The sequence below is a fragment of the Hydractinia symbiolongicarpus genome, chromosome 1, assembly GCF_029227915.1.
Source record: "Hydractinia symbiolongicarpus strain clone_291-10 chromosome 1, HSymV2.1, whole genome shotgun sequence".
NCBI lineage: Eukaryota > Metazoa > Cnidaria > Hydrozoa > Anthoathecata > Hydractiniidae > Hydractinia > Hydractinia symbiolongicarpus.
The window spans coordinates 3,902,104-3,924,698 of record NC_079875.1 but is presented as its reverse complement, the minus strand read 5'-3'; the positions used below and the strand labels follow the sequence as shown (position 1 = coordinate 3,924,698).

Genomic DNA, 22,595 nt, shown 5'->3' with positions numbered 1-22,595 from the left:
GGATTTCATCGCATCAGCATTCCTACCCTTTGTACCAGGTACTAGCGAGATCCTTCGTCGGGTTTTAAGGCAATACAAGATCAAATGCATTCTTAACTCTAAAGACACCCTAAGAAGCACTTTGTCTAAACCAAAAGACAAAATAAACCTGGAAGAACAATGCAATGTTGCTTACGAAATTCCGTGTAAAGATTGTGATGCAGTGTACATAGGCGAAACAAAAAGATAGTTTAAGCAACGAGTACAAGAACATATGCGCGCAGTGAGAAACGGAGATGTAAAGAAAAACGAAATTGCGGACCACAGCTGGAGCAGAAGTCATCAGTTTAATTGGGATGAGAAGAAAATCATTAACAGAGAATCCAGAACAACGGCCAGGAAGATTAAAGAAACCATCAACAGTGTAGCACGTTGAAAAAGTGTTTTGTAAATCATACATAGTAGCTCCACGCATGCGTTTAATGTACTCGTATATGGACTACAACTAACTACCGTTGTATGGGGCTTGGTGATAAGGCAAAATTGTTTTCTGCAAGCTCCAGTCGGTCTTTTAAACTTATTCGTATGGTTTTAGGTCTTTAATATACTAGCATGTATGTATACATTTTCTATTTACTTTTAAATGATATGAACTTGTATATATAAACGAACTTGTAACTCTCTTTGAAGAAAAAAATGCACACTACTACTACTATTTTCTTTGAGTCTTAGTATGAGTTCTCCGGTATTCAAGTTACCAGGAGCTAATTGTATTTTACGTGATGTGCACAATGGCAGGATTTGATGTTATGTAGCAGACAAATTTATCGTGCCAAAATCCCTGTGTTTTAAGACAGCTTGTTCAAGTCGATAGATTGTCAAGAAAAAGAAGCCCTGGGAACGAATTTGCGATCTCTCTAGAATCCTGCCAGTCTAGATAGAGTATAATAACTTCTTTTTTTCGAGGAAAATGTTAAGTGTAAACGCGGTCTTCTTTAAATATCGAAACAAAGATGGCGACCAATGCTTCAGCTACTTTTACTGCTCTCAACGAAACTAATTATAAAACCTTGTTGGGACTTGTAGAGTTTTTTCGGTTATCTCAGCCACCACGTTTACGAGAGACAATACATTGCCTTCAAGCTACATTGTCAATAGAAGGATTGCCACAAATAGAAAAAGCTAGATGCAGACTGAATCTTGCAAAATTACTTCTTCAACATACACGAAATGTAGGACACGCACGTGGACATCTAGAAGAAGCTGTAAGTGTGATATGGCAATTTTTGGCTGGAAACAGAGTTTGGATATACTCTTTATCATCAATTAATGCCCGTTTAGTTCTTTATTAACTAAGCTAGCTAGCTAAATTTGTTTTAACAGCAAAAATGCATAAAATATCAGTCAGGGTAAACACTTAATCAAATCAAATCAAATCGACGGTAGGCTAATTAGGGCACACCACCTAATTAGGCAACACATTTTAGACTAGTTAGGCCATATTTAATCTAGTTAAGAAATTACAATATTTAATGGCTTTTCACACATTCCTAAGAAAAAGTTGCTAAAAATCTTTGTTGAGAATGGATAGTCTACGCCGATCATGATTCCAAAATTGTCACTCGTATGTTTGCGTAAGTAAGAATTATGTTAAAATGAAATATATAACCTAATTAAGTTAAGTGTCGGCTATTTAGGTGACAATAGTAAAATACGCAATAATTTAAGGAAAATACTCTTTCCCAAAACGCAAAAAAATTGTTTTTTTAAAATGGATGTGGTAACAATTATTTTTTGTTTCGTAACGTTTATTTTTTATTTACATCCTGTTTTAACAACGTTAAAATCTTCGTCAAACACTACCGTAATTATTCTAATTTATTGCGGCCTCAAATTTGTGTGAATAGCTTTTTTTCAAAAATCGAACAATTTATTTTCCTCTTTTTATTAGTGTGGATGGAATGTTGGTAACTTTCAATTTTCATTTTATTTGGTGTGGGAGGCGTCAAAATTCCTCTAATTAGCTGACTTTTTTTTTTAAACATGGTGGTAAGGTTGTAATTGAAGTAACCAATCTGAGAATGTACTGGGTGGACCTTAAACAAGGTGGCTTGGAGCCACCAGCCGAGTTTTATTTCAGCCGAGTTTTATTTCAGCCGAGTTTTATTTAATCAAATGAAGGAAAAGACATTGGTGGAATTTGAAAAGTTTGAGAAGGAGAAAAGCAGAAAGAAGAAGAGAAGAAAAAGAAACATAAAAAATAAAAACAAATAATTAAGAAAAAAAAAATTATCAAAAAATAATGTGTATTTTTTTCCCTCTTATTTAGTGCGGTAATGATAAAATTTTCCTCTTATTATTAGTGCGGTCTTGAGTTGATGATATGATGGTAATTTATCTCCTCTATTATTAATGCGGCATGTCCAAAATAAATATTTTTTCTGCCGCACTAAATTAAAATAATTACGGTACCATGTTTTCGTCCGCTATAATTCATTTTTTCCCGGCTGAAATCAATTTTTTAAAACAACAAATAGTGCCACACGAGGTTTGGGTCATAAGTTGCCAATGCGTGATACAAATAAGACGATAATTGGTCAAAATTGTCTGCAAAGTGGACAGATTTGATTCACATAAAAATCGTAATGATTTCAACGTATTTACAACAGTAAGTTTTATTCGCCTAGTTAGACTCGCTAAAGGACTCGCCTAATTACGTGTTTACCCTGACTAAATATAGCTAGCTAGCTGTAGATAGCTATAGCTATAGCTAGTTAAGACTAAGAATGATTTATCACTTCATATCACTGTAAATTATGTTTAAGCTGAATAGTTATATGGTAAAGTAAAATGTTAGTATCCCATCCTTAAGCAAGCATATTTTAATATATATATATACTTTCACTTTTAAAGAAAACTACATATGTGCTACTAAGGCAGACATCACAAATATTTGGTGTTGAGTCACCTGACCGACCCTATTTTCAGATCTTAACTCTTGACATTCAGATTGAGAAGAACACAGCAGTTTCGAGATAGTGATTTACTGATATATATATAAGTCCCTTATCTCGTACCCTTATTCCAACATTCTGAAAAAAATTTTGTTTTAAACTTTGATTCTATTCTGTCGTTTTCATAAATTTAATTTTTATTTCTCAGGTCATCACAAGCAAATAGGAAAAAATATGCTTCGTTTTCAAATTAAGAAAAAATTTATCCACGTGGTTTAAATAAAACTAATAAGTAAAATCTCTTTTTAATAGGTACACGTCAGGTACATAAAATTTATACAAAAAAAAATTATACCGCACATGGGTTTTGTTTTTAAAATTGTTTGAATAACAGTTGCGGCATAAAGAAAACAATCCATTAAATTTGGACCTGCTAGACTTGCTTATCCGTGCTCCGTCAGCGTTCACCTCCGCATTAGTTCAGAACCGCATGGCCGGATTTCTTGTGTAAGACCTGGTTACCAACCACGAAGGGGCCGGGCAAAAGAGATTTATGTCTACGTAGTTTTTTAACTAAGTCAGGACTCAGTGAATTAGCTAGAATATTCAGGTTGGCTATGAATAGGCTTGTTTGTGGATTTAAAGGACCATGACTATCCAATAATTCTGAGATCTAAAATTGTCCGGAAATCTATCGGACATTTTAATCGACGAAAGTTCAAAACGAGCTACGGACATGTCCGACCAAACTGGAAATGTGGCGGACTTTTTGGGTGTGTGCCCTGAAAGACTCAATGTAAAGTTTTTTTAGCGAAAAATGTGGCGAGCAAAATTGCTCGCGTAGACACTCTGACGCAATCAATTAATTGCTCGGGAGGTTATTTGCTCATGGCAAGGCCTGTTTATAGTTTGCAAAATAAACAATACACAGTACTGGCTGATAGAATCATCTTCTCAGGCTACCCTTACCAATTTTTAAGTCTCTATGTTGGATAGATGGTATACTCTTCACCAAAAATGTTTTTATTTTTATTTTTGTGTATTTTGTTCAACGAAAGGACAGCCATGAACTAGAGCAACCAAAAAATTTTCAATGCTTGTTGTCTTTCCACAGCCCGTACTCGCCATTATTATTGTGCTTCTCTTTAACAACCAGGTTAGTCTCTTGTACCACTTGCTACACAGAAAACTCTTTTGTTGATTGTCTTAAAAGAATTTCTGTAATTATGATTTACAATAAACAAAGTATCGAACTGTTACAGAATAAAATATATCCTATATTTTTGTTTTTATAGCACCAAATATCTTCATATGTATCTTTTCAATTTAAACTCTGAATGCTTTTGATAATGTGTCAAGGCAGTAACAGCAGGTAAAAGTTCTCACACCAGGCAGTTTAGGTATAGGTTACAAAAGTTTTATGAGTCTGTTCTTTTTTCCTGTGTATGTCTTTTTGCTAAGTTTACAGAAACATTTTTTAACCAGATTAATTGGGATATTTGTAAATTGGTTTTTTTTTACAAAAATTTTCTTGACAAATGAAAAATCTAGATCAAAGATATTGAAAGTGATAAAATATTTTTTGAAAGCACAAGTACTTTAGCAACAGTGTATTCAGAACAGGTACAATAATTGTCCTCTTAGTTCAATGTTTTGATTTTATGTTTGTTTACAATAATTATCTATTTTTCTATAGAATCAAGGCACATTAGCAAAAAAAATACTCCAAAAATCTTTGGAACGGTCAGGCACCTCTCCATTAAAGAATTGGCATTATCGTTTGATTTTTCAATTATCGGTATGTAAAAATTGTGAAGTTGTTCGCTTGGGATATGATATGAAAGTAAATGCAATCTCTCTTAAATAATATTAATATGTAATGATAAAAAATATATTTGTTTTAGATAATTAGCTTTTCAACCTAAATATTAAAAATAAGAAATATGTAAATATAAGAAAGGCAATTATTTAAGGGAAAAAAGAATTACTAATAATACTGAACCTAAAAAATATATATTTGTTTGTCATCACCCTGGGTAAGGGCATCATAAAATGACTCATTTAATGAAAACAAATTATATTATTTTATACATTTAGTTTACATTATATTTATATAATTTTGATCTGTCTTTATTACAACACATTAGTCTTTCTGAAAACTAATTAGCATGAAGTAAATAGTTATCTTATTCCGGTATGGAGTAAATAATTTATATATCTTAAAAAATAAAAAGACATATTGCATTAGATGATGCCTGTTGTGACCTAAATAACTGTATAAATATGGTGTTATTTGTAATCTGAGAACAGAAACAAAGAAGAGATGTTTGTATTTTTTGTTTTGGCTGCAGAGTGTGACGTGAAGTTTATAATCACTATGAATGTTTAAACTATGTAGTGTTTACATATCGTTCCTACAAACTTTAGTGTAAATGTATATCTTTATTGTTGTTTGTGAAAAAATAGTTATTTTTAATATAGGAAGCACATGCTCATGATAAAGAATTTAGTGTTGCCATAGAGTTGTTATCTGCACTTGGTGAAATTAGAGCTACTGAAAATAATCACCAATATGTTAGGTTTGTTTTTAATTATGTTTTATTGGTAATAGGGAATTTCCCAGAGTGAAAGGGGAGATGTTTTAGAAACAAAGCAATGTTTTGATAAATTTTTGGATTTTTTATGTTGCAAGCTTGATATTTTTATTGATATTTTTTATCTTTAGATTATTATATATGTTAAGTAAATGCTTGGTAAGTCATATTTGATATAAATGTTTGACTGATTCTCTGGTGAAGGGTCTCCTTAAGAGACAAGAGAGGAGTTGAACGTCCTCCACCATACCTTAGTTTAAAGGGGCGATTGTGGAAGTCCCATGAAATGCCACATAGTGATGGTGTCACTTTAAAAAACACCCAGTCCGGTCTGTGACAGGTTGGCGCTAGGAAGGTCATCCAGCTGTAAAACAATGCCAAAACTCTTTATTAATGGCCGTAAGAATAGTTGACCAGACAAACTGCGTAAACGGGGCTGGAACTCTAAGGAGTGAAGGTGTCGCGCATGATAGGACAGATGTCAGTGTGAGCATCGTCAGACCGTTACCCAGCTATCACATCACAAGGTAGATAACACTAGGTTGAGGATGGCTAGTGTAAATGTTGGTACTCTTAGAGGTAGAGCAGGTGAAGTAGTTGAAATGTAGAACGTAGATCTGTTGATATGTGTTGTGTTCAGGAGGTCAGGTGGAGAGGAGCTTCAGTGAGATTTGTGGAAGGTAGGAGGGCAAGGTATAAGCTTTTTTGGATTGGTAATAGTGATGGATATGGAGGAGTTGGCGTATTCGTTGCAGAGAAGTGGGTAGAAAAAGTAATAGATGTTATGCGTGTTAATAGTCGTATTATAGTGATAAAGTTTTTGATAGGTAATAGGATTGTCACTTTTCTGTCAGTTTATGCTCCACAGTGTGGACTCAGTGAGGAAGATAAAGATAAGTTTTATGATGAGTTAATAGCAGTCACATCAAAGTTTGGAGACACTGAACTTGTCATGGTGGGCGGCGACTTTAATGGTCATGTTGGGAAGTCATCTGAAGGTTATAGAGGTGTGCATAGAGGCTGTGGATTTGGGAGCAGAAATAAGGAAGGGGAGAGATTGCTTGAGTTTGGAATGGCAACGGACATGGTGGTTTGCAACACTTATTCAGTAAGAGACAGAGTAGGCTGATAACATATGAGTCAGGTGGTTATAAGACACAGATAGATTACTTCCTGGTTAGAAAGTCAGACAAGAAAGTGGTGAAGGACGTGAAAGTTATATCGGGGGAAGAGTGTGTTTCCCAGCATAGGTTGCTGGTTTGTGATATTATCTTGAAGAGTGTTACAGAAGCCAAGGGAAAGTACAGGCCCCGTGCAAAAGTCTGGAAGCTGAAGGAAGAGATTGTAGCAAGACAATTTAGTGCAAAAGTTCAGCAGTTAGCCCACAATGGTCAATGCGATAGTGACAATGTTGAAAGTACTTGGACTACTTTGAAGAATTGTCTTCTAGAAGCTTTTGATGATACCTGTGGGTGGACGAAAGGACCAGCTAGACATAGACAGACCTGGTGGTGGAATAATGAGGTTGACCAGTGTATAAAGGAAAAGAGGAAACTTTGGAAAGAGTGGAAGTCAGGTGGTAGTAAAAATATTTACTTAAAAGCTAAGCGTCGTGCTCGTACAGCAGTGTATAAGGCAAAATCAGAAGCAGAGAGAAACAGATTTGCAGATGTGTTAAGAAGGGAAGACCAGCGCAATGAGGTATTCAAGATAGCAAAGCAAATGAAGAAGACTAATCAAGATGGTGTAGGTGAGAAGTGTATACGTAATAATGAAGGTGTTTTGGCTAGCACAGAGGAGGAGAAAAGGGTAGCTTGGAAGAATCATTATCAGAGGTTGCTTAACACTGGGTTTGATTGGGACGAGGATAATTTGTCTGATGATGATGTTGTAGAAGGGCCAGCTATGTAGATCAAGACAGAATGGGTAGTGGAGGCTATTAGGAAATTGAAGATTGGCAAGGCTGCAGGAGTATCAGGTATTGTTGCAGAGATGGTAAAAGCATCTGGATATATTGGAGTTGAGCTTATTACAAGTCTTGCTAACCAGATTATAAAGGATGGTGCTATTCCGAGTGAGTGGCAGTCGAGTGTAATAGTGAATTGTTTCAAAGGCAAGGGTGATGCATTAGAAAAGGGGTAACTATAGAGGTTTGAAGTTGGTTGATCAAGTAATGAAAGTTATTGAAAGAGTGATTGATAAGTTACTTAGAGAAAGAATTGATATAGATAAGATGCAATTTGGTTTTGTTCCAGGGCGTGGCACTACAGATGCAATATTTTTACTCAGACAGCTTCAGGGAAAGTATTTAGGAAAGAGAAAGAATCTCTATTTTGCCTTTGTAGATTTAGAGAAAGCTTTTGATAGAGTGCCACGTAAAGTTATTTGGTGGGCTATAAAAAAAATTAGGTGAGGATGAGGGGCTAGTTACGATGGTACAGTCTATGTACAGCAATGCTAGAAGTCGTGTCAGGATTAACGATTCACTTAGTGATGAATTTAGTGTAAATGTTGGTGTACATCAGGGTTCTGTACTTAGTCCTTTGTTGTTTATTCTAATCTTAGAAGCGCTGTCGATGGAGTTCAGAACAGGTTGTCCATGGGAGTTATTGTATGCAGATGATTTGGTTCTCATAGCAGAGTCGATGGAAGAAGTTGAAAAGTTTGAGAAGTGGAAGAAAGGACTAGAAGAGAAAGGGCTAAAGGTAAACACAGCAAAGTCTAAAGTCATGATTAGTAGCATTGCAGCCAAGTGTGACCTTGTAGTTGGAAAGTGACCTTGTGGAGTTTGCAGGAAAGGGGTTGGTAGTAACTCAATTTTTTGTTAGACTTGCAAGCATTGGGTACATAAGAAGTGCAGTAGTATTAGTGAAAGGTTAAGAGCTGACATACAGTTTGTATGCAAGCGTTGCAAAGGTGAGATTATAGAGAATGAAGTATTTCCAGCTTTAATGATGTACAACAGTGGCTCGTTAGAGATAGTTGAGAACTTCTGTTACTTAGGTGATATGTTGGGCAGTGAAGGGGGTGTTGAAGAAGTGTTACTTGCAGGATAGGTTCTGCTTGGAAAAAGTTCAGAGAGTTACTTCCTTTGTTGACTAGCAGAGTCCTGTCAATTGAGGTAAAAGGTAGGTTGTATGAGGCCTGTGTAAGAAGTGTTATGTTGTACGGTAGTGAGACATGGGCAGTGAAGCAGGAAGATTTTGACCATTTAGAAAGGAATGATATGAGAATGGTTAGGTTGATGTGTAACGCCAGTCTGAGAGACAGAAAGAGTTCAGATGAGCTAAGAAGCAGGCTAAGTCTCCGTAGAATTAAAGATGTTATCCAGATAAGAAGATTGAATTGGCTGGGGCACTTGGAAAGAATGGAGGAGGATAATTGGGTAAGAAAGTGTAGAGACTTGATAGTTCCTGGGCCAAAGCCCAAAGGCAGACCGAGAAAGACTTGGCAGGAGGTTATAAGGACAGATTTGATACAGAGGAAGTTGAGTTTAGATCTAAGACAGTCTAGATCAGATTGGAAGAGGGTCATTAATATAACCCGTCCAACCCATGCTAGCATGGAAAACGGACGTTAAGCCGAGAATGATGAATGATGATGATTTTTGTTAAATAAAATAAGAATGCTTTTTTCTAGATTGTGCTTTGTAGTGCATATAGATTTTGTGTATCAATCTATTATTATCATATTTTTTTTGCAAGTGTTTGCAATTTAAAGTCAGTTTTTGTACAACCCACAATAGCAATAATAATATTTTAATATTATAACAATTCAATGGATTTTCATGCAAAATAATTTTGTAACATTTGGCTAAGGCTTCACTGTAAGGCTGTAACATTTACTAAGGCTTCACAGTTTTATTTTAAATTTAAAAATGCTGGATGAATTGGAAACCTTAGGAATTATGTTCCAAGTCAAAATCTTGTGAACGTTATCTTTTTTGGACTGTTTTGACAAGATATGCATAAAAATATACTTGTGTTCTAAGTTCTAACTCTCTATTGGTGTTTTTAACATTCTGTAATCATAATATCATACTATAAATCATTTTTAGTTATTATTATTTTTCATATATTTAGTTATTACATATTTAGTTATTATTAGCAAATAAAGAGTTGCCAAAGTTTGAACAGTCATTGAATCAAGCAGAAGGTGTAAAAAAAGATTTTGTTGCACGCACTAATTCCATCCAAAGATGCGAAACTGTAAAAATATTTTCTGGCTTTCTCAAGTTATATTACTACATAGTCACAGGAAGGGTAATAAATTTCGTTTTATTTTTACATAATGGATTGAGTTTTATTATTGTTACTGCCACTCAACTTCAATGTTTAAGAAGAATCATTTTGGAATGCTTTGAGAAAAAAATTTTTTTGTCTGATCAGCCCTTCTAATTCACTTTGGGACTTTAGGACTTGACAATACAGGCAGTCAAATAACAATTGTGCAATTTGAAATAGAATAAAGTAGTCTCGTTTTTTACTTTCTATATTTATTTTTTCAAGTTCTTGTTTATTAAGTAAAATAATTTTTTTCACTCCACAGCCAAAAACAGGAAAGGAAGACCTTAAAGAGTTACAGAAAAGTATTCAATTGTTAGCAGCAACTCCCGATGAAGGTATCGTTTGTTTATTCTGTTGACTTGTTGATAAAGCCCATGGAAAAATTCACTTAAGCAGAAGAACTATAAAGAAATTCCATGGTCATTTGACTTTTGATGATGTAAGCAATGACCCGTTGATACCCAAATTTTATTTTTCAGAAATTTATTTGGCTGTTGCTTTCAATGTGTAGAGCTAGAAAATGATGATTAAGATAATTTATAGGATCATGTACTTTTTACGAACGATTGGAGGATATTTGGGTTTAAAGTTATTTTGATGACGTCATCAACCCCTCTGTTCTAAAACTGACGGAATGACCCAGTTTAGGGAACTTACCCAATTTTGTCCCCAGTCACCCCTAGTTACCCACACAAGAGAAGACATCAGCTATTTCCAGACGTTCCCAAGATATATGACCTCAAAAACAAAAAGTGCAATGCAATGGCTTTGCTAACTTTCAAACACTATTATTGACATCGGAACATTAAAAAATTTAACATTTGAGAAATAACTTTTTCGGCTACATCAAAGAAAAATGAACACATGTACTTTGCCTGTTACAGACAGACACATAGACAGACAAGATAAGCAGTTAAAAACATGCCAAACAAAATTAATAAAATAAGAAAAACGAACCTTTCTCACAACAATTGTTTGATGTGACCACAGGAATAAACATGACGTCATTGTACATTGAACATTGTAATTGATATTTTTCTAGCCATACCCCATTAATTTTGTTTGCTTCTACACTGATGGAAATAAGGTGGTCATCAAGCTAGACCAATTCTTTTGTGTATATATGAAATTTAAAATTAAGAATAACTTCTGCAAGAACAAGCCAACAATTTTTAGATATGGTTATTGTTCAATTAAATTTCTTTCTTTACACTGCTGGTCCAAAATTATTTTACCTAGAACCCTTGTTGCTTGTCAACATCTTGCTAGTCTCATTATATTTAATGTTGTCTTAAATAATTAAATTCCTTAAGTCTAATTCCTTTTTGAGGAATTTATTTGTGTAAAGTTTTGCAGTAGAAAGTATTTTCTTTTATATTTTCACCCATAAGCATGATGTGAACTTCCAATCATTTATTATTTAGTTACTTCACCTGATGATCCAGAAGCATTTCATTGGATGCCAAAAGATCACTTATGCATACTGGTGTATTTGGTAAAAGATTGCAGCTTTACATATCATTTTTATTTGAAGCAAGATTGCAATCTTAATATGTATCTTCACAATTGCATTCAAAAAGTTCAATATTTTTTATCAACATTAATGGTCATTATTGTTATAATATTATTATTTCGAATTTATATACAGGATAACATGACATAATAATACTAATACTGTTATAAATATATGTCCTGTTGTTTAAACGTAACTACATTTTTGTTATTACCGAAAAAATGTCTTGTTCTTTTATTTTTTTATGTGTAAACAAGGTTACTTTATTGATCTGTTGGCTTTATTGATTCTTTTTAAAAAAAAAATTAACTGAATTTCTTAAAGATGTGAATTATATTAACAGGTTACCGTAATGCATTCAATGCATAGTGGTCTCATGGCCAGAGCTATTAGGCACACTGAAAAAGCCTTAGCTCTTATTGAAAAAACAAAAGGTAATTTTTTATCTCTTATTTCACTATATTTACTTTTAATATGTTACAACTGTAAACAATAAATTCGAAGTTGTATTGACATCTTTTCTCTATAGCTGTTGGTAATGACAATCAAATGACACTAATATTTAATTTATCTCTGCTGGAACATGCAGTCATGTGCAAGATTGTTCAAGGTCAAGGTGCGCAAGCTATCCAAGAGGTACCTGAATAATCTCTAGTAATAGATGTCTGTCTAACTGTGTCGGGCTAAAGGATGCATAAAATATTCATGTGGGAAAGAGGAAATATATCTTTTTACTTCCTAGACAGCAACCCCCACAAAAACTAACTGATTTATCACAAGTATGCTTAAATTATTCTCGTAGACTTTTCTACAGACCAACAACTAGTCTTTTATAAGAACAGCCGTATAATATCAGGAATATACTGATTCAAGTGTATTTTTCTTGTTTTTTTATAGGTTGAAAAAGCATGTAAGATTTGTTCACTAGACCCTAAATTGATGACATTGATGAAACCTGTTATCCATGCTCTTTTGGTATATTGTTTTACCTTGTCTAGATATTTAGAAAACAACACATTACAATGAAAGTCTTATTGGAATAATGGTTGGATGCAGCTTCTAGCACCCTATGACCAATCTGCTTATTTTATAGGGACTGTATGGAATGTCAATGAACTTGATGGCTGATGCAGAAGAGCAATTCAAAAGAGCATTATCTGTAAGCATTGTTTTTTTTTTCATATCTCACAAAGTTTTTAGTGAAGACATAATGCAAATTTGCATTCCTGTTACAGCTTTCAAATAATCAATGTGACGTCTACAGTTTGGCAGCATTGAATTTGGCCATTATATATGTTCGAGAAGGTCCTGCAAGATATATGCAGGTATGTTTAAACAGGGAAGCTGCTGTTCTTCACTAAAAAAACTTCTGCTACGTTTTTTCTACAGCTAATAAAATTTGTTTAGATTTTTTTTTGTAAACAATTGTTTCGAAAATATTTGTGGAGGCTAATTTATGTAGAATATAAAATTTCTTGGTTGTCATTACAAACATGAAAATTTTTCTGAAATTGGATTTTACCTTTCTTTTCTTTTCTCTTGTTTTTGCTACTATTATAGTTTTCTATATCAGGCAAGCGATCTACCACCAGATTTAGGATTTTTCCAAAGCATTTTTTGCAGATTTTTGTGTGACTGAAAGAGGATTCTTAGGATGTATTTCTATTTTTGTTTCAGCTACGGCAATTATTGGAAGGTGTGGATTCTGATTCAGTTGTTCGGTAAGCATCAAACATATTTGTTATTTATTGTAAAACATGAAGTAATCCCATTTTTTTACAAATACTAAGTGAAATTTGGAAGTACAAAATTTAAATCAAATAATCCGGAAATTATAATTTTGTCATTGATTTTCCGGCGAGTTACTTACTTACTTGATTCAATATTCTTATATATTATGGGAATGTTTTGTTTTGAAACATTTAATTGACATTTAGAGTACACTGATATTATTTTGGGCCTAAGTTGTTCTTAAAACTGTTTTGATAAACTATTTATAAGTAAATGTAAATTTAATAAAACCTTTTTTACCTGAAGGTATTACTTGTTGACAATGAATTATTCTTAGGTCAAAAAATCTTCATTCATCATATTTTTACATGATGGGTTTAAAGACCTTTTTCTCTTCAAAGTATGATGATTCTAGGTATGACCTTAAAAATTCCTGATAAGTTAAATATTTCTCTTCTTAATTATTTTTTTATGGAATTGCTACTATATATATCTAACAACTGCTTTGTTGTTTCAGAAAGTTTTTACAAGAAAGTATAAGAATTGCTAACACTGAAGATCTAAATCGAATGACTGCCTGTGCATTGATTTTACTTGGTCACGTTGTAACATCCTTGCAGAATCCACAGGTAAATTTTTTTAGTTATATGAAATACTAGCCAATGTTCTCACAGAACTTTGGCAACTGTGCAATTTCTTAGGCATGATTACTAAATTTGATATTTTTATCTGTTTTGCTGTGACTGAAGCAAAGAAATCATCAGCATGCTTGAATGCATAGAGGCAAAAATGTGATGCCTGAAACATGTACGACAAATTAACATGTAGATCTTTCTGCTGAATAACACTAGTCTTTTATTCTTTCATGACATGTATACTTGTATTTTTCACGCAAAATCTATTTTTAAAATCCTGTCTAACAGTATCCTAAGCTTTATCCTTTTTTACTTCACGATTACTTAAAGACTTTAATTTTTTTTAAAATTCAGGAAGCGGTGGGATTGGTTGTACCAGCTATGCAAGTAGCTAACAAAATTCCTGATGTGTATTTACAATTATGGGCGTCATCTTTAATGAAAGGTAGGTTGTTTTTTTAAAAAATCTTTTTCCCAGGTTTTGCTAAAGCTACTAACAGCATAATTATTTTCTTGTTAGATATATATCATATGCTTGGTGATGTAAACCATGAACGAGAGGGAGGTCAACTTCATAACATGTATACAACTCAATTATTGCATGGTAAGTTCAACCATGACCATTACTTCTTAAAATTTATTTTAATTTATTTTGTTTTTGCTAATTAAATTTAGCACAATTGCACAGGAATGTTTTCAATAAGGAAATAAAGAAAAGCAAATATTTTTCTTTTTAGTTTTTTTGCAAATTTAAAACTACATGAAGAGGTTTACTTTTGTTTGAACTTTTTTAACGTTAAAGTTATTAGTATGGTATCAATAGGAAAGTTATTAGTATGGTATCAATAGGAGAAAGATTTTATTAAATTTTCTACGTTTTAACTTGTGTGTTTATTTGTTAATAATTTGCTTTTAACCTTTTTATTTATTTATACCCTACTGGTTAGGTACTATAATAGAAGACTAATAAAAGACTTTGATGACGTCAATATACAAAAAATTTACTTTTTATATATTTCTTAATTTCAGTTGCTAGGCTAGAATAAAACAGACAACAAATGAATTATCTTTATGCATAAAGGAAATGCTGCGTAATAACATCCACTTTGCATTAAACACGGACAGGCATAATATAAGCATACTAGTCGGTGGCCCATGAATAAATCCACAGGTTCGCCGGTGCTTTATTTACTGCATCTCATGTATCTCGTTATTACGGTTGCCATTTAGCAGGACAGACGTATGCTAGTATTATAATATAGATAATAGATTCATGTTTTTTATTGACTTTTATGTTTAGACCACTTTACTGCTGGACAAAGACCAGAACATGCCCTCCTAAAGGTGGGTAAAGTGTACTTACTTTTTTTGTGGTTTTAAACAATATCATTATAATGATGTGACAAATATTTTTAGCTGAATGAAAATACAAAAACTATTTTTTTTTTAGGATTTCAGATGAATAAAGTTATTTTGTATTGGCGACTCAAGTTTTATTTATTATGTTTATATTTTATATTTTGTATTTCAAATGTATATTAACAAAAAATTTTACGAAACATAAAATTTCAAAACTTTTGTATACTTTTTAAATGTTTGATGAATTTCATTAATCCTAATTTTATTTTAACAAGGTCACAAAAAGATTGCGGCTTCTTTAACGTTGTTATCATTTGCTTTTTGATAACATAATTGTTTGTTTATTGAATTCAAAACCTTGCTTGCAACACATTTGTTTTTTCCTACCTTTGAAGCTACAAAGCTACTCACAAGTTTTTTAAAAAAAATAATTTTTGTAATTTTGCTATATTCCTTTTTATACTTGTAGAGTAGATAATGTATCAATATATTGCCTTATTTGTTTTGGTCCTGACATGCTATGAAATCTCTGGATTGGACAATGGTCTTGCAAGAACACCACCAAGTAGGGAACTAATTAGATAGAATAAACTTGTCAAAAGAGCCAAAATATTTTTGCATGTTTTTTTTAAGGTGCCATTATAAGAACATTATAAGAACACAATCAAATTTTATATTATGTTAAGACTATTTAGAATCATTTTAGGCATTTTAGGAATATTCGAATTGCCTTTAATTCCAAATCTTGCTTTAATATAGACAAACAACTGAACGCAATTACTTGATACTTTCTTTTGTATCAGATTTGTTTTGATTGCTTATAACATTTCTCCTCTTTTAGTGGGGTGGTTACAGTGGGAGCGATTTCGTTGTATTACAGATTGTAAAACGTACCCTAACCAATGTGTTAGGTAAGTTGGTTTTGTTCACATTTTTTGATTGGTTTAAAGCAAGCAGTGATAAAATCAAGCAATTTTATTAACTGCTACAATTTTTTTAATAGTGAGGCTTTGTTCAAAAGAACTGCAGATCGGTTAGTTAGTGATGGTTATGCGCAAGCTGGTTACAAGTATGTTAATATTGATGTAAGTGGAAAACGCTTCTTTTTTAATCACTGCTGTCTGATATTTCAACTTTTAGATTTGCAATATGTGGTCCTGTAACAATGAAAATGATTTTACAGAAACATGTTTAATCATCATCATCATTATTCATTCTCGGCTAACACTCATTTTTCATGATAGCATGAGTTGGACATGCATAGTAATGGCCTTCCGTTCTGGTCTCTACTGTGTTAGTTGTTAATTGAAGTTCCTGCCAAGTCTTTCTGGGTCTACCTCTTTGTAACAAGTGTCTCACTTTCTTACCCAATTATCCCCCTCCATTCTTTCCAATTGATCCAACCAACTCAATCTTCTGATCTGGATAACATCTCTAATGCTACAAATACTTAGTCTGCTTCTTAGCTCATCAGAACTCATTCTATCTTTTTAACTGGTGTTACACACTCACCTACCCAGTCTCGTATCAATATTTTCTTATGGTCAAGGTTTTTTATTAATGTTTAATGAAAATTAAATGATATAAGAATGCAAGCTTTGATAGGTGAGACCCTTGGAACAAGTTTTAAATGTCCTAATATTTGTGGTATTTTTGTAAAAAGCAAAACTTTATCTAACATTCAAATGATCACTCACATTTCATTGTTTTTATTAAAAGGGAACCTGTACTAAATCCAACTCACTATCACTGTAAAAAAATTGTCTCACATAATTACCTGTATTAAGTATTAACACTTGCAGGTATCATGTGATGGAAATTACACTGACATTCCAGAAAAACGTAGTGTCACAAGATGTTTTCCCTAATTCTGTGTAACTGTATTCAGGATTGCTGGCCGGAACACCAGCGTGATGTTGATGGTAACTTCGTAGCAGATCATGAAAGATTTCCCAGCGGCATTAAAGAACTTGCAGATTATGTTAGTCAAATAGTATAATATAATTTGTTGTCTTGTGTTACATTGTTTAACATTTATTTTTTAAGGCGCTATGCTATCAAGTACTCTCTCAATATGAATCAATCAACATCTTTCTCTTTTTTATTATAGATTCATGGAAAAGGATTAAAGATGGGCATTTATACAGGTATTCTTTATTGGTAAAATGTCACTGTTATATTAATTTTATAACAACGATGTAAAGCCAAGAAATTTGCGATTGCTATATGCATAAGCTGAAATAGAAGAATATAATAGCATGTGACACTTTAAGTAATAGATTTAGCCCAACTGGAGGTCAAAATGCCATAATTTTTTTGGGGGGTCCCTCATACCTATATTTGACACCTGCTATTGATTCAAGTCAATACAGAAATATCTGACACCTGGGATCTATTAACATACTTTGCAGGATGCGCTTATTACGAATCTAACTCTTCGCTAGTGCAAAACATGTCTTAAATACAGCTTTTTAGTACAATGAAAGTTTGTTGAAAAATAATGCATTGTAAGCTATATTTAAATTTAGATTTTGGTACTTTAACTTGTGGAGGATATCCGGGTAGTATATTTCACATGGAGAAAGATACATCAGTAAGTTTATGGAATATTTCATTGAGAATGTTATTACTACAGAAGGCATTTAAAATGTTTGTTTAGAATGTATGTTTTGCTCAATATATCTAAACTCAATTTTTTTGTTTGGTAAGTTTGCTTAAGACTCTTTCCCATATGTCTATTTACATGTGCTGGAAACTACTCTCTCCACGAAACAAATACACAATGCTAGTGTACGGAAATTTATTTGCATACCCAGTAAAAATAGAATCAGCTCTTGTGATGCTAATAACGTATGTAAAAATCTGTTGGTTTTTATTCAACCAACAGTCGCTATAACCAACCACTTCCTAAAGTTAGCCAACTATACAGCTGTATATTAAAAATATATCATATTGTGAATTTAAGAATTATAATCAACTATCTTTTTTGGTTTTAAATAAACCAGAACCTTTTTTTCTTTCTTAGATTTTTGCTGAATGGGGTATTGACATGATAAAAGTTGATGGATGTTATGCCTGTGGTAACCTTTATGCTGATGGATATAAAGCATTTGGATGGTATATGAATCACACACAAAGACCAATGTTGTACTCTTGCAGTTGGCCAGCATATGTATCCAAAGATAAGGTACAATTTTTTATGAGTAAATGTGGTTATGATAAAATTCATGAGCCAAAAAAAGAAAGAAATCATAGTTGCATTGAAATATAATGGGGCTTTCCAGAGTAGCCTTGGAAGCTATAACTTTACTTTCTGAGTTCTGTTACGTTTATCACCAATGACTAGTAGTTACTATGACCCTCTTTTGTTCAATGAAGAACAATGTTCCTCCACATGCACAATCCTCCAATTTAGGTTTTGGTTATATTGTCCTATCTAAGCTTATTTAATTTTGTAGCCATACAAAGATATTGCTAATCTTTGCAATATATGGAGAAACTATGGTGACATACAGGTATATTTTATGGCATATGTTTTTAGATTACACCACTGCTGGCGAAATTAAAACGCATCTACTTTCTTTGTTGTTTTACTTTATTGTAATTTCTCTCTGGAGCTTATTAAATTGAATAAAGAAAAGCAAACAGTATGATAAAAAATGCCTTTTGTGTTAACCTTTGTTTAGGATTCTTGGGCAAGTGTGATTGACATTATAAATTACAATGGTGATCATCAAGATGAGATTGTACCATTTGTTGGTCCTGGAAACTTTAATGATATAGATATGGTATTTTTTTCTATTTGATAATCTCACCCAGAATGAGAGTAGAGCTCTTATAAATTTTCTAGTCAAACTGTCCACGGAAAACCCACTTGATTAGGGAAACAAACAGTTACAGAGATATGTTTTTAATGACATCATTAATTGTCTCTCCAATTTTTTTAGAAATTGTTTAACAAGTTCATTTCATATTGCATAAAGCTATAATGTATAGAATAATGTTTTTTTGGCGAACTGTTAAGGTGATATCAGGGTTTAAGATTTTTAATGACGTCATAAACATTTCCATTCTGAAATGAGAAGGTTAAACAAAGAGCCACACAGCATGGATATTAAACTAAATTTATTTTTTAGTTACTTATTGGCGACTTTAGTTTAAGTGAAGAGCAATCGAAAACACAGTTTGCTATTTGGTCCATCTTAGCTGCAGTAAGTTACATATTTTAAATCAATTTTATTAATGTTTTGATTAAGAAGTCTATTTTATTTTTTGAGGAAAACGCATTATCTATATGATGCTTAACTCAACCCTATAACTTTACTGTATTTAACTCATTTTGATTTATAATATATATAACATTTATTTTGTAGCCATCATTTATTTCTGCAGACTTAATTAACCCTATCACTTTAATTTTAAGTAATAACATTATTTGATAAGCATTCCTCTATGGTTCTTATATGGAGGTGTTGTGAAATTCAGTTAAAAATAATAATTTATGATATATTTATTTTGCAGCCATTGTTTATTTCTGCAGACTTAAACACAATGAAACAATGGCAAAAGGATATTCTCTTAAATAGGTTTGTCGATTTTACTCTTTTACAGTTATTTCATTATTAGTTTATTATCTTGATTTCTAGCAGTAAAATTCACTGTTTAAGCAAATAATGGAATTCAACCTGTACAGCCTGTACTTTGTCATTCTAATTCTTTAATAAGATTTAAGGCTTTTTATCTATATCTTTATGACTTTTATAGTGAAGTCATTGCCGTGAACCAAGATCCATTGGGTAAAATGGGAAGACGAGCTTCAAAGGTAAGATATAGTATTTGAATTAAAAATTCTACATTGACCAAGAAAACACTAAAGTTAGGCAAGTAGGAGATTTCAGATGATCTATTTAATAACATCAAACAAAAGTTTCGATATAACAAAATTATTTTTGACTTTCTATTGTCTAGAGCTTAAAATGCTGACCAGAATAATAAAATAAATGGTGATAAGATAACAATTATGGAGATATTTAAAGTTTTTTTCATACCATTATTGGCCAGCCAGTTCTGTGTGGACCCTGGTTACTCCTCTGAATAAAACATTAGTTTATTCTGTTAAATTAATTGACCTTAAATAATTAGTATCCAACGAATGGAACGTTTACATTTGGTTTTATACTTTACACTTATTGAGGTCAATGCATTGGGAATGGTGAAATCAGTTTAGTATTTTCGGTCAGGGTTGGCACTTTATTATTTTTAGATGCGTGTAAAAAATAAAATTTTACTTTAGACAAATACCCAGCAAACATGGATACGTCCTTTAAAAAACAATACATTTGCTGTTGCATTAATGAATACACGAACTGATATTCCAGTATATATGTCCACTGATTTCTCTACGGTAAATTTGTTATTATTGTTAATAAATATTCAATGAACTAGTTTTGTTCATTTTGCCTACTTTATAGCTATTTGATTTTTATGAGTCGTCTTCATGAGAGCTGCAATTGCAACATGTTAGCATACACAGTCTAATTTATTCAAATACAAAAATAACATTAAAAGTTTTATATTTGTTTATTCTAGCTAAACATTACTGGACCATTTTATGTACGTGACCTATATGAACACAAAGATCTTGGAATTTTTGCCACATCATTTAAAGCTATGGTCAATCCATCAGGAGTTGTCATGGTCAAACTTACCAAAACAAAAAAGATGTTAAAGAAGGTTACTGACTATGTAAAGTTTGATACAGAGGAATTTGAAGTAGAGTTTTAGTTTATTAGAATTTGATTTATGTTAGTGTAATTATTATTTGATTTAAATTTTCTAATCTATATTTATGGAAAACATTAATCATCTGTTGTCCTTAATGCGCATCTTTTTAATTATTTTTCATTTCTTACTTAAATCAGTTTTTGTTTTGTTTTACATCATTTTTATTAGCTTCCACCGTCATTTTCTATTAGATAACCTGTCCAGATATTTTCAATATCTTATATAGTAACATGTGAAAAGAAAGTAAACAGATTGAATTAACAAGTAAAATTATCTTAAATTTTTTCCCCTGTTTCTGACAAAGAACATTTTTTTATCATGATGGCATCGCACATTTGGTTTTCAAAGTTTTCAACCAAAACAGAAAATTAAGTCTATTTAGTCTATTTTTTTGTTTATTTTTTTGTCTTTATTGTTGATTTATATCAATAGATAACCATGTTGTGTCATTGCCTTTTCGTTTATTTTTTATTTTTTATACGTGATAAGAAAAAGGATATAATATGTTTTTGTAAAAACCTATGTTTAAATTTATATACCATTAGGTTAATTAAGAATTTTTGGAAGTTAATATTAGCATAAAGTAAAAAAATTACTATTTCTTTCTTCCTTTCTACCATTTTTGATATTCTATATTATGATGCCTATATATGTCTTTCTATGAGCCAAAATTCCTTAATTCTTTTTAAATTGTTTTAAACTTTTAAAACTTTTTAAAAACCAGGGGGTTTATTAAATTGAAAACTGCATTATTTTCATATGACATTTTGAATAGTCACCTCAACTTGCAGATAATTTTTATTTACAAATTTTTTGTATTTTTTGAAACTAATTTCACATTTTTGTGCCACAGTTTCAGTATACATCCTTGCTACGCATGAAAGTATTGGGATAAAAAAATGCGTGCAATTTTTACAGTAAGAGTTATAAGTAAGAGTTGGTGTGATATTTCGCAGGCAAAAATATACGAAAGAAATTAGATAATTAATTTTTTAGAGTTGATTATATGATAAATTTAATTAATATGTCTTTGGTTTCCTCCCCTTATTTTCAAAATGTTTCAAAAAATGCCAAATTTAATTTCATACTTCTCCCACAGTTTCTTGTTATTATCAATGAAAATATACAACATGAAAAGATGGCAAGTATCCATAAAGTTATTGTAAGTTGCTGTATTGCATGTTAATCGTGAAATACATTATGTACGCTTGTCCAGAATATTTCAGATCTATTGGATATAAAAAGTAGCTGATAGATAGATAATATGAATATTCAATATCTATTTTCCTGAGCATTTAAGTGGTTAAAATTTGTGTGAATTTAATTTTGCGGTCAACCAAAATTTTTGATTTTGCAGGAATTTATATTCGCGGTTCAGCCCTTCCTGGAAAATTTTGTGTAGATTTAATTTCGCAATCAAGTGAAAAAAGATAATTTTGAAAAGTATAGAATTTTAAGCATAATTTGGAGATGCTATACTTTATCTTCTCAAAACAACTATTTATGTAATATTTAACATTTACTTATGATAAAATCAAAAACATTTCTGTCTTTTCCCTTGTTTTCAACTTTATTGGTTTTCTCCTCAACCTCATCTTTACTGCCTTTAACATCTTCGTCCTTGTATTAAAATTCACTGTCTTTCATTAACGTCTATGTGACCAGGTCCTGGGAAAGAATTGGTGGTAAGCATGTCTTTAATATTGGTTTCACTCTACCACTTAGAAAAACTAAAAAAAAAAAATAAGTTTTTTAAAATT

The 22,595-nt window shown here is 31.9% G+C and overlaps 2 protein-coding genes across 2 annotated transcripts; both read left to right on the top strand.

Annotated features, from left to right (window-relative positions):
* Nucleotides 1-954: 954 nt before the first annotated feature.
* LOC130631081 (MAU2 chromatid cohesion factor homolog) lies at nucleotides 955-15,276 on the top strand. Its single transcript, XM_057444371.1, has 21 exons — nucleotides 955-1,244; nucleotides 4,229-4,246; nucleotides 4,485-4,556; nucleotides 4,630-4,731; nucleotides 5,415-5,512; nucleotides 5,659-5,686; nucleotides 9,625-9,789; nucleotides 10,076-10,148; nucleotides 11,238-11,308; nucleotides 11,670-11,760; nucleotides 11,856-11,962; nucleotides 12,224-12,301; nucleotides 12,420-12,485; nucleotides 12,562-12,651; nucleotides 13,004-13,047; nucleotides 13,395-13,472; nucleotides 13,575-13,686; nucleotides 14,047-14,137; nucleotides 14,213-14,296; nucleotides 14,993-15,036; nucleotides 15,143-15,276. The coding sequence occupies exons 1-21, from the start codon at nucleotides 993-995 to the stop codon at nucleotides 15,152-15,154; spliced, it is 1,776 nt and encodes a 591-aa protein (XP_057300354.1). The 5' UTR covers nucleotides 955-992; the 3' UTR covers nucleotides 15,155-15,276.
* A 97-nt stretch (nucleotides 15,277-15,373) lies between these two features.
* LOC130631130 (alpha-N-acetylgalactosaminidase-like) lies at nucleotides 15,374-22,053 on the top strand. Its single transcript, XM_057444374.1, has 14 exons — nucleotides 15,374-15,616; nucleotides 15,893-15,962; nucleotides 16,055-16,136; nucleotides 16,940-17,032; nucleotides 17,162-17,198; nucleotides 17,580-17,644; nucleotides 18,077-18,238; nucleotides 18,510-18,566; nucleotides 18,738-18,839; nucleotides 19,188-19,262; nucleotides 19,573-19,637; nucleotides 19,816-19,873; nucleotides 20,345-20,455; nucleotides 20,641-22,053. Exons 1-14 carry the CDS (start codon nucleotides 15,529-15,531, stop codon nucleotides 20,833-20,835), a joined length of 1,260 nt encoding a protein of 419 aa, XP_057300357.1. The 5' UTR covers nucleotides 15,374-15,528; the 3' UTR covers nucleotides 20,836-22,053.
* The last annotated feature ends 542 nt before the right edge of the window (nucleotides 22,054-22,595 follow it).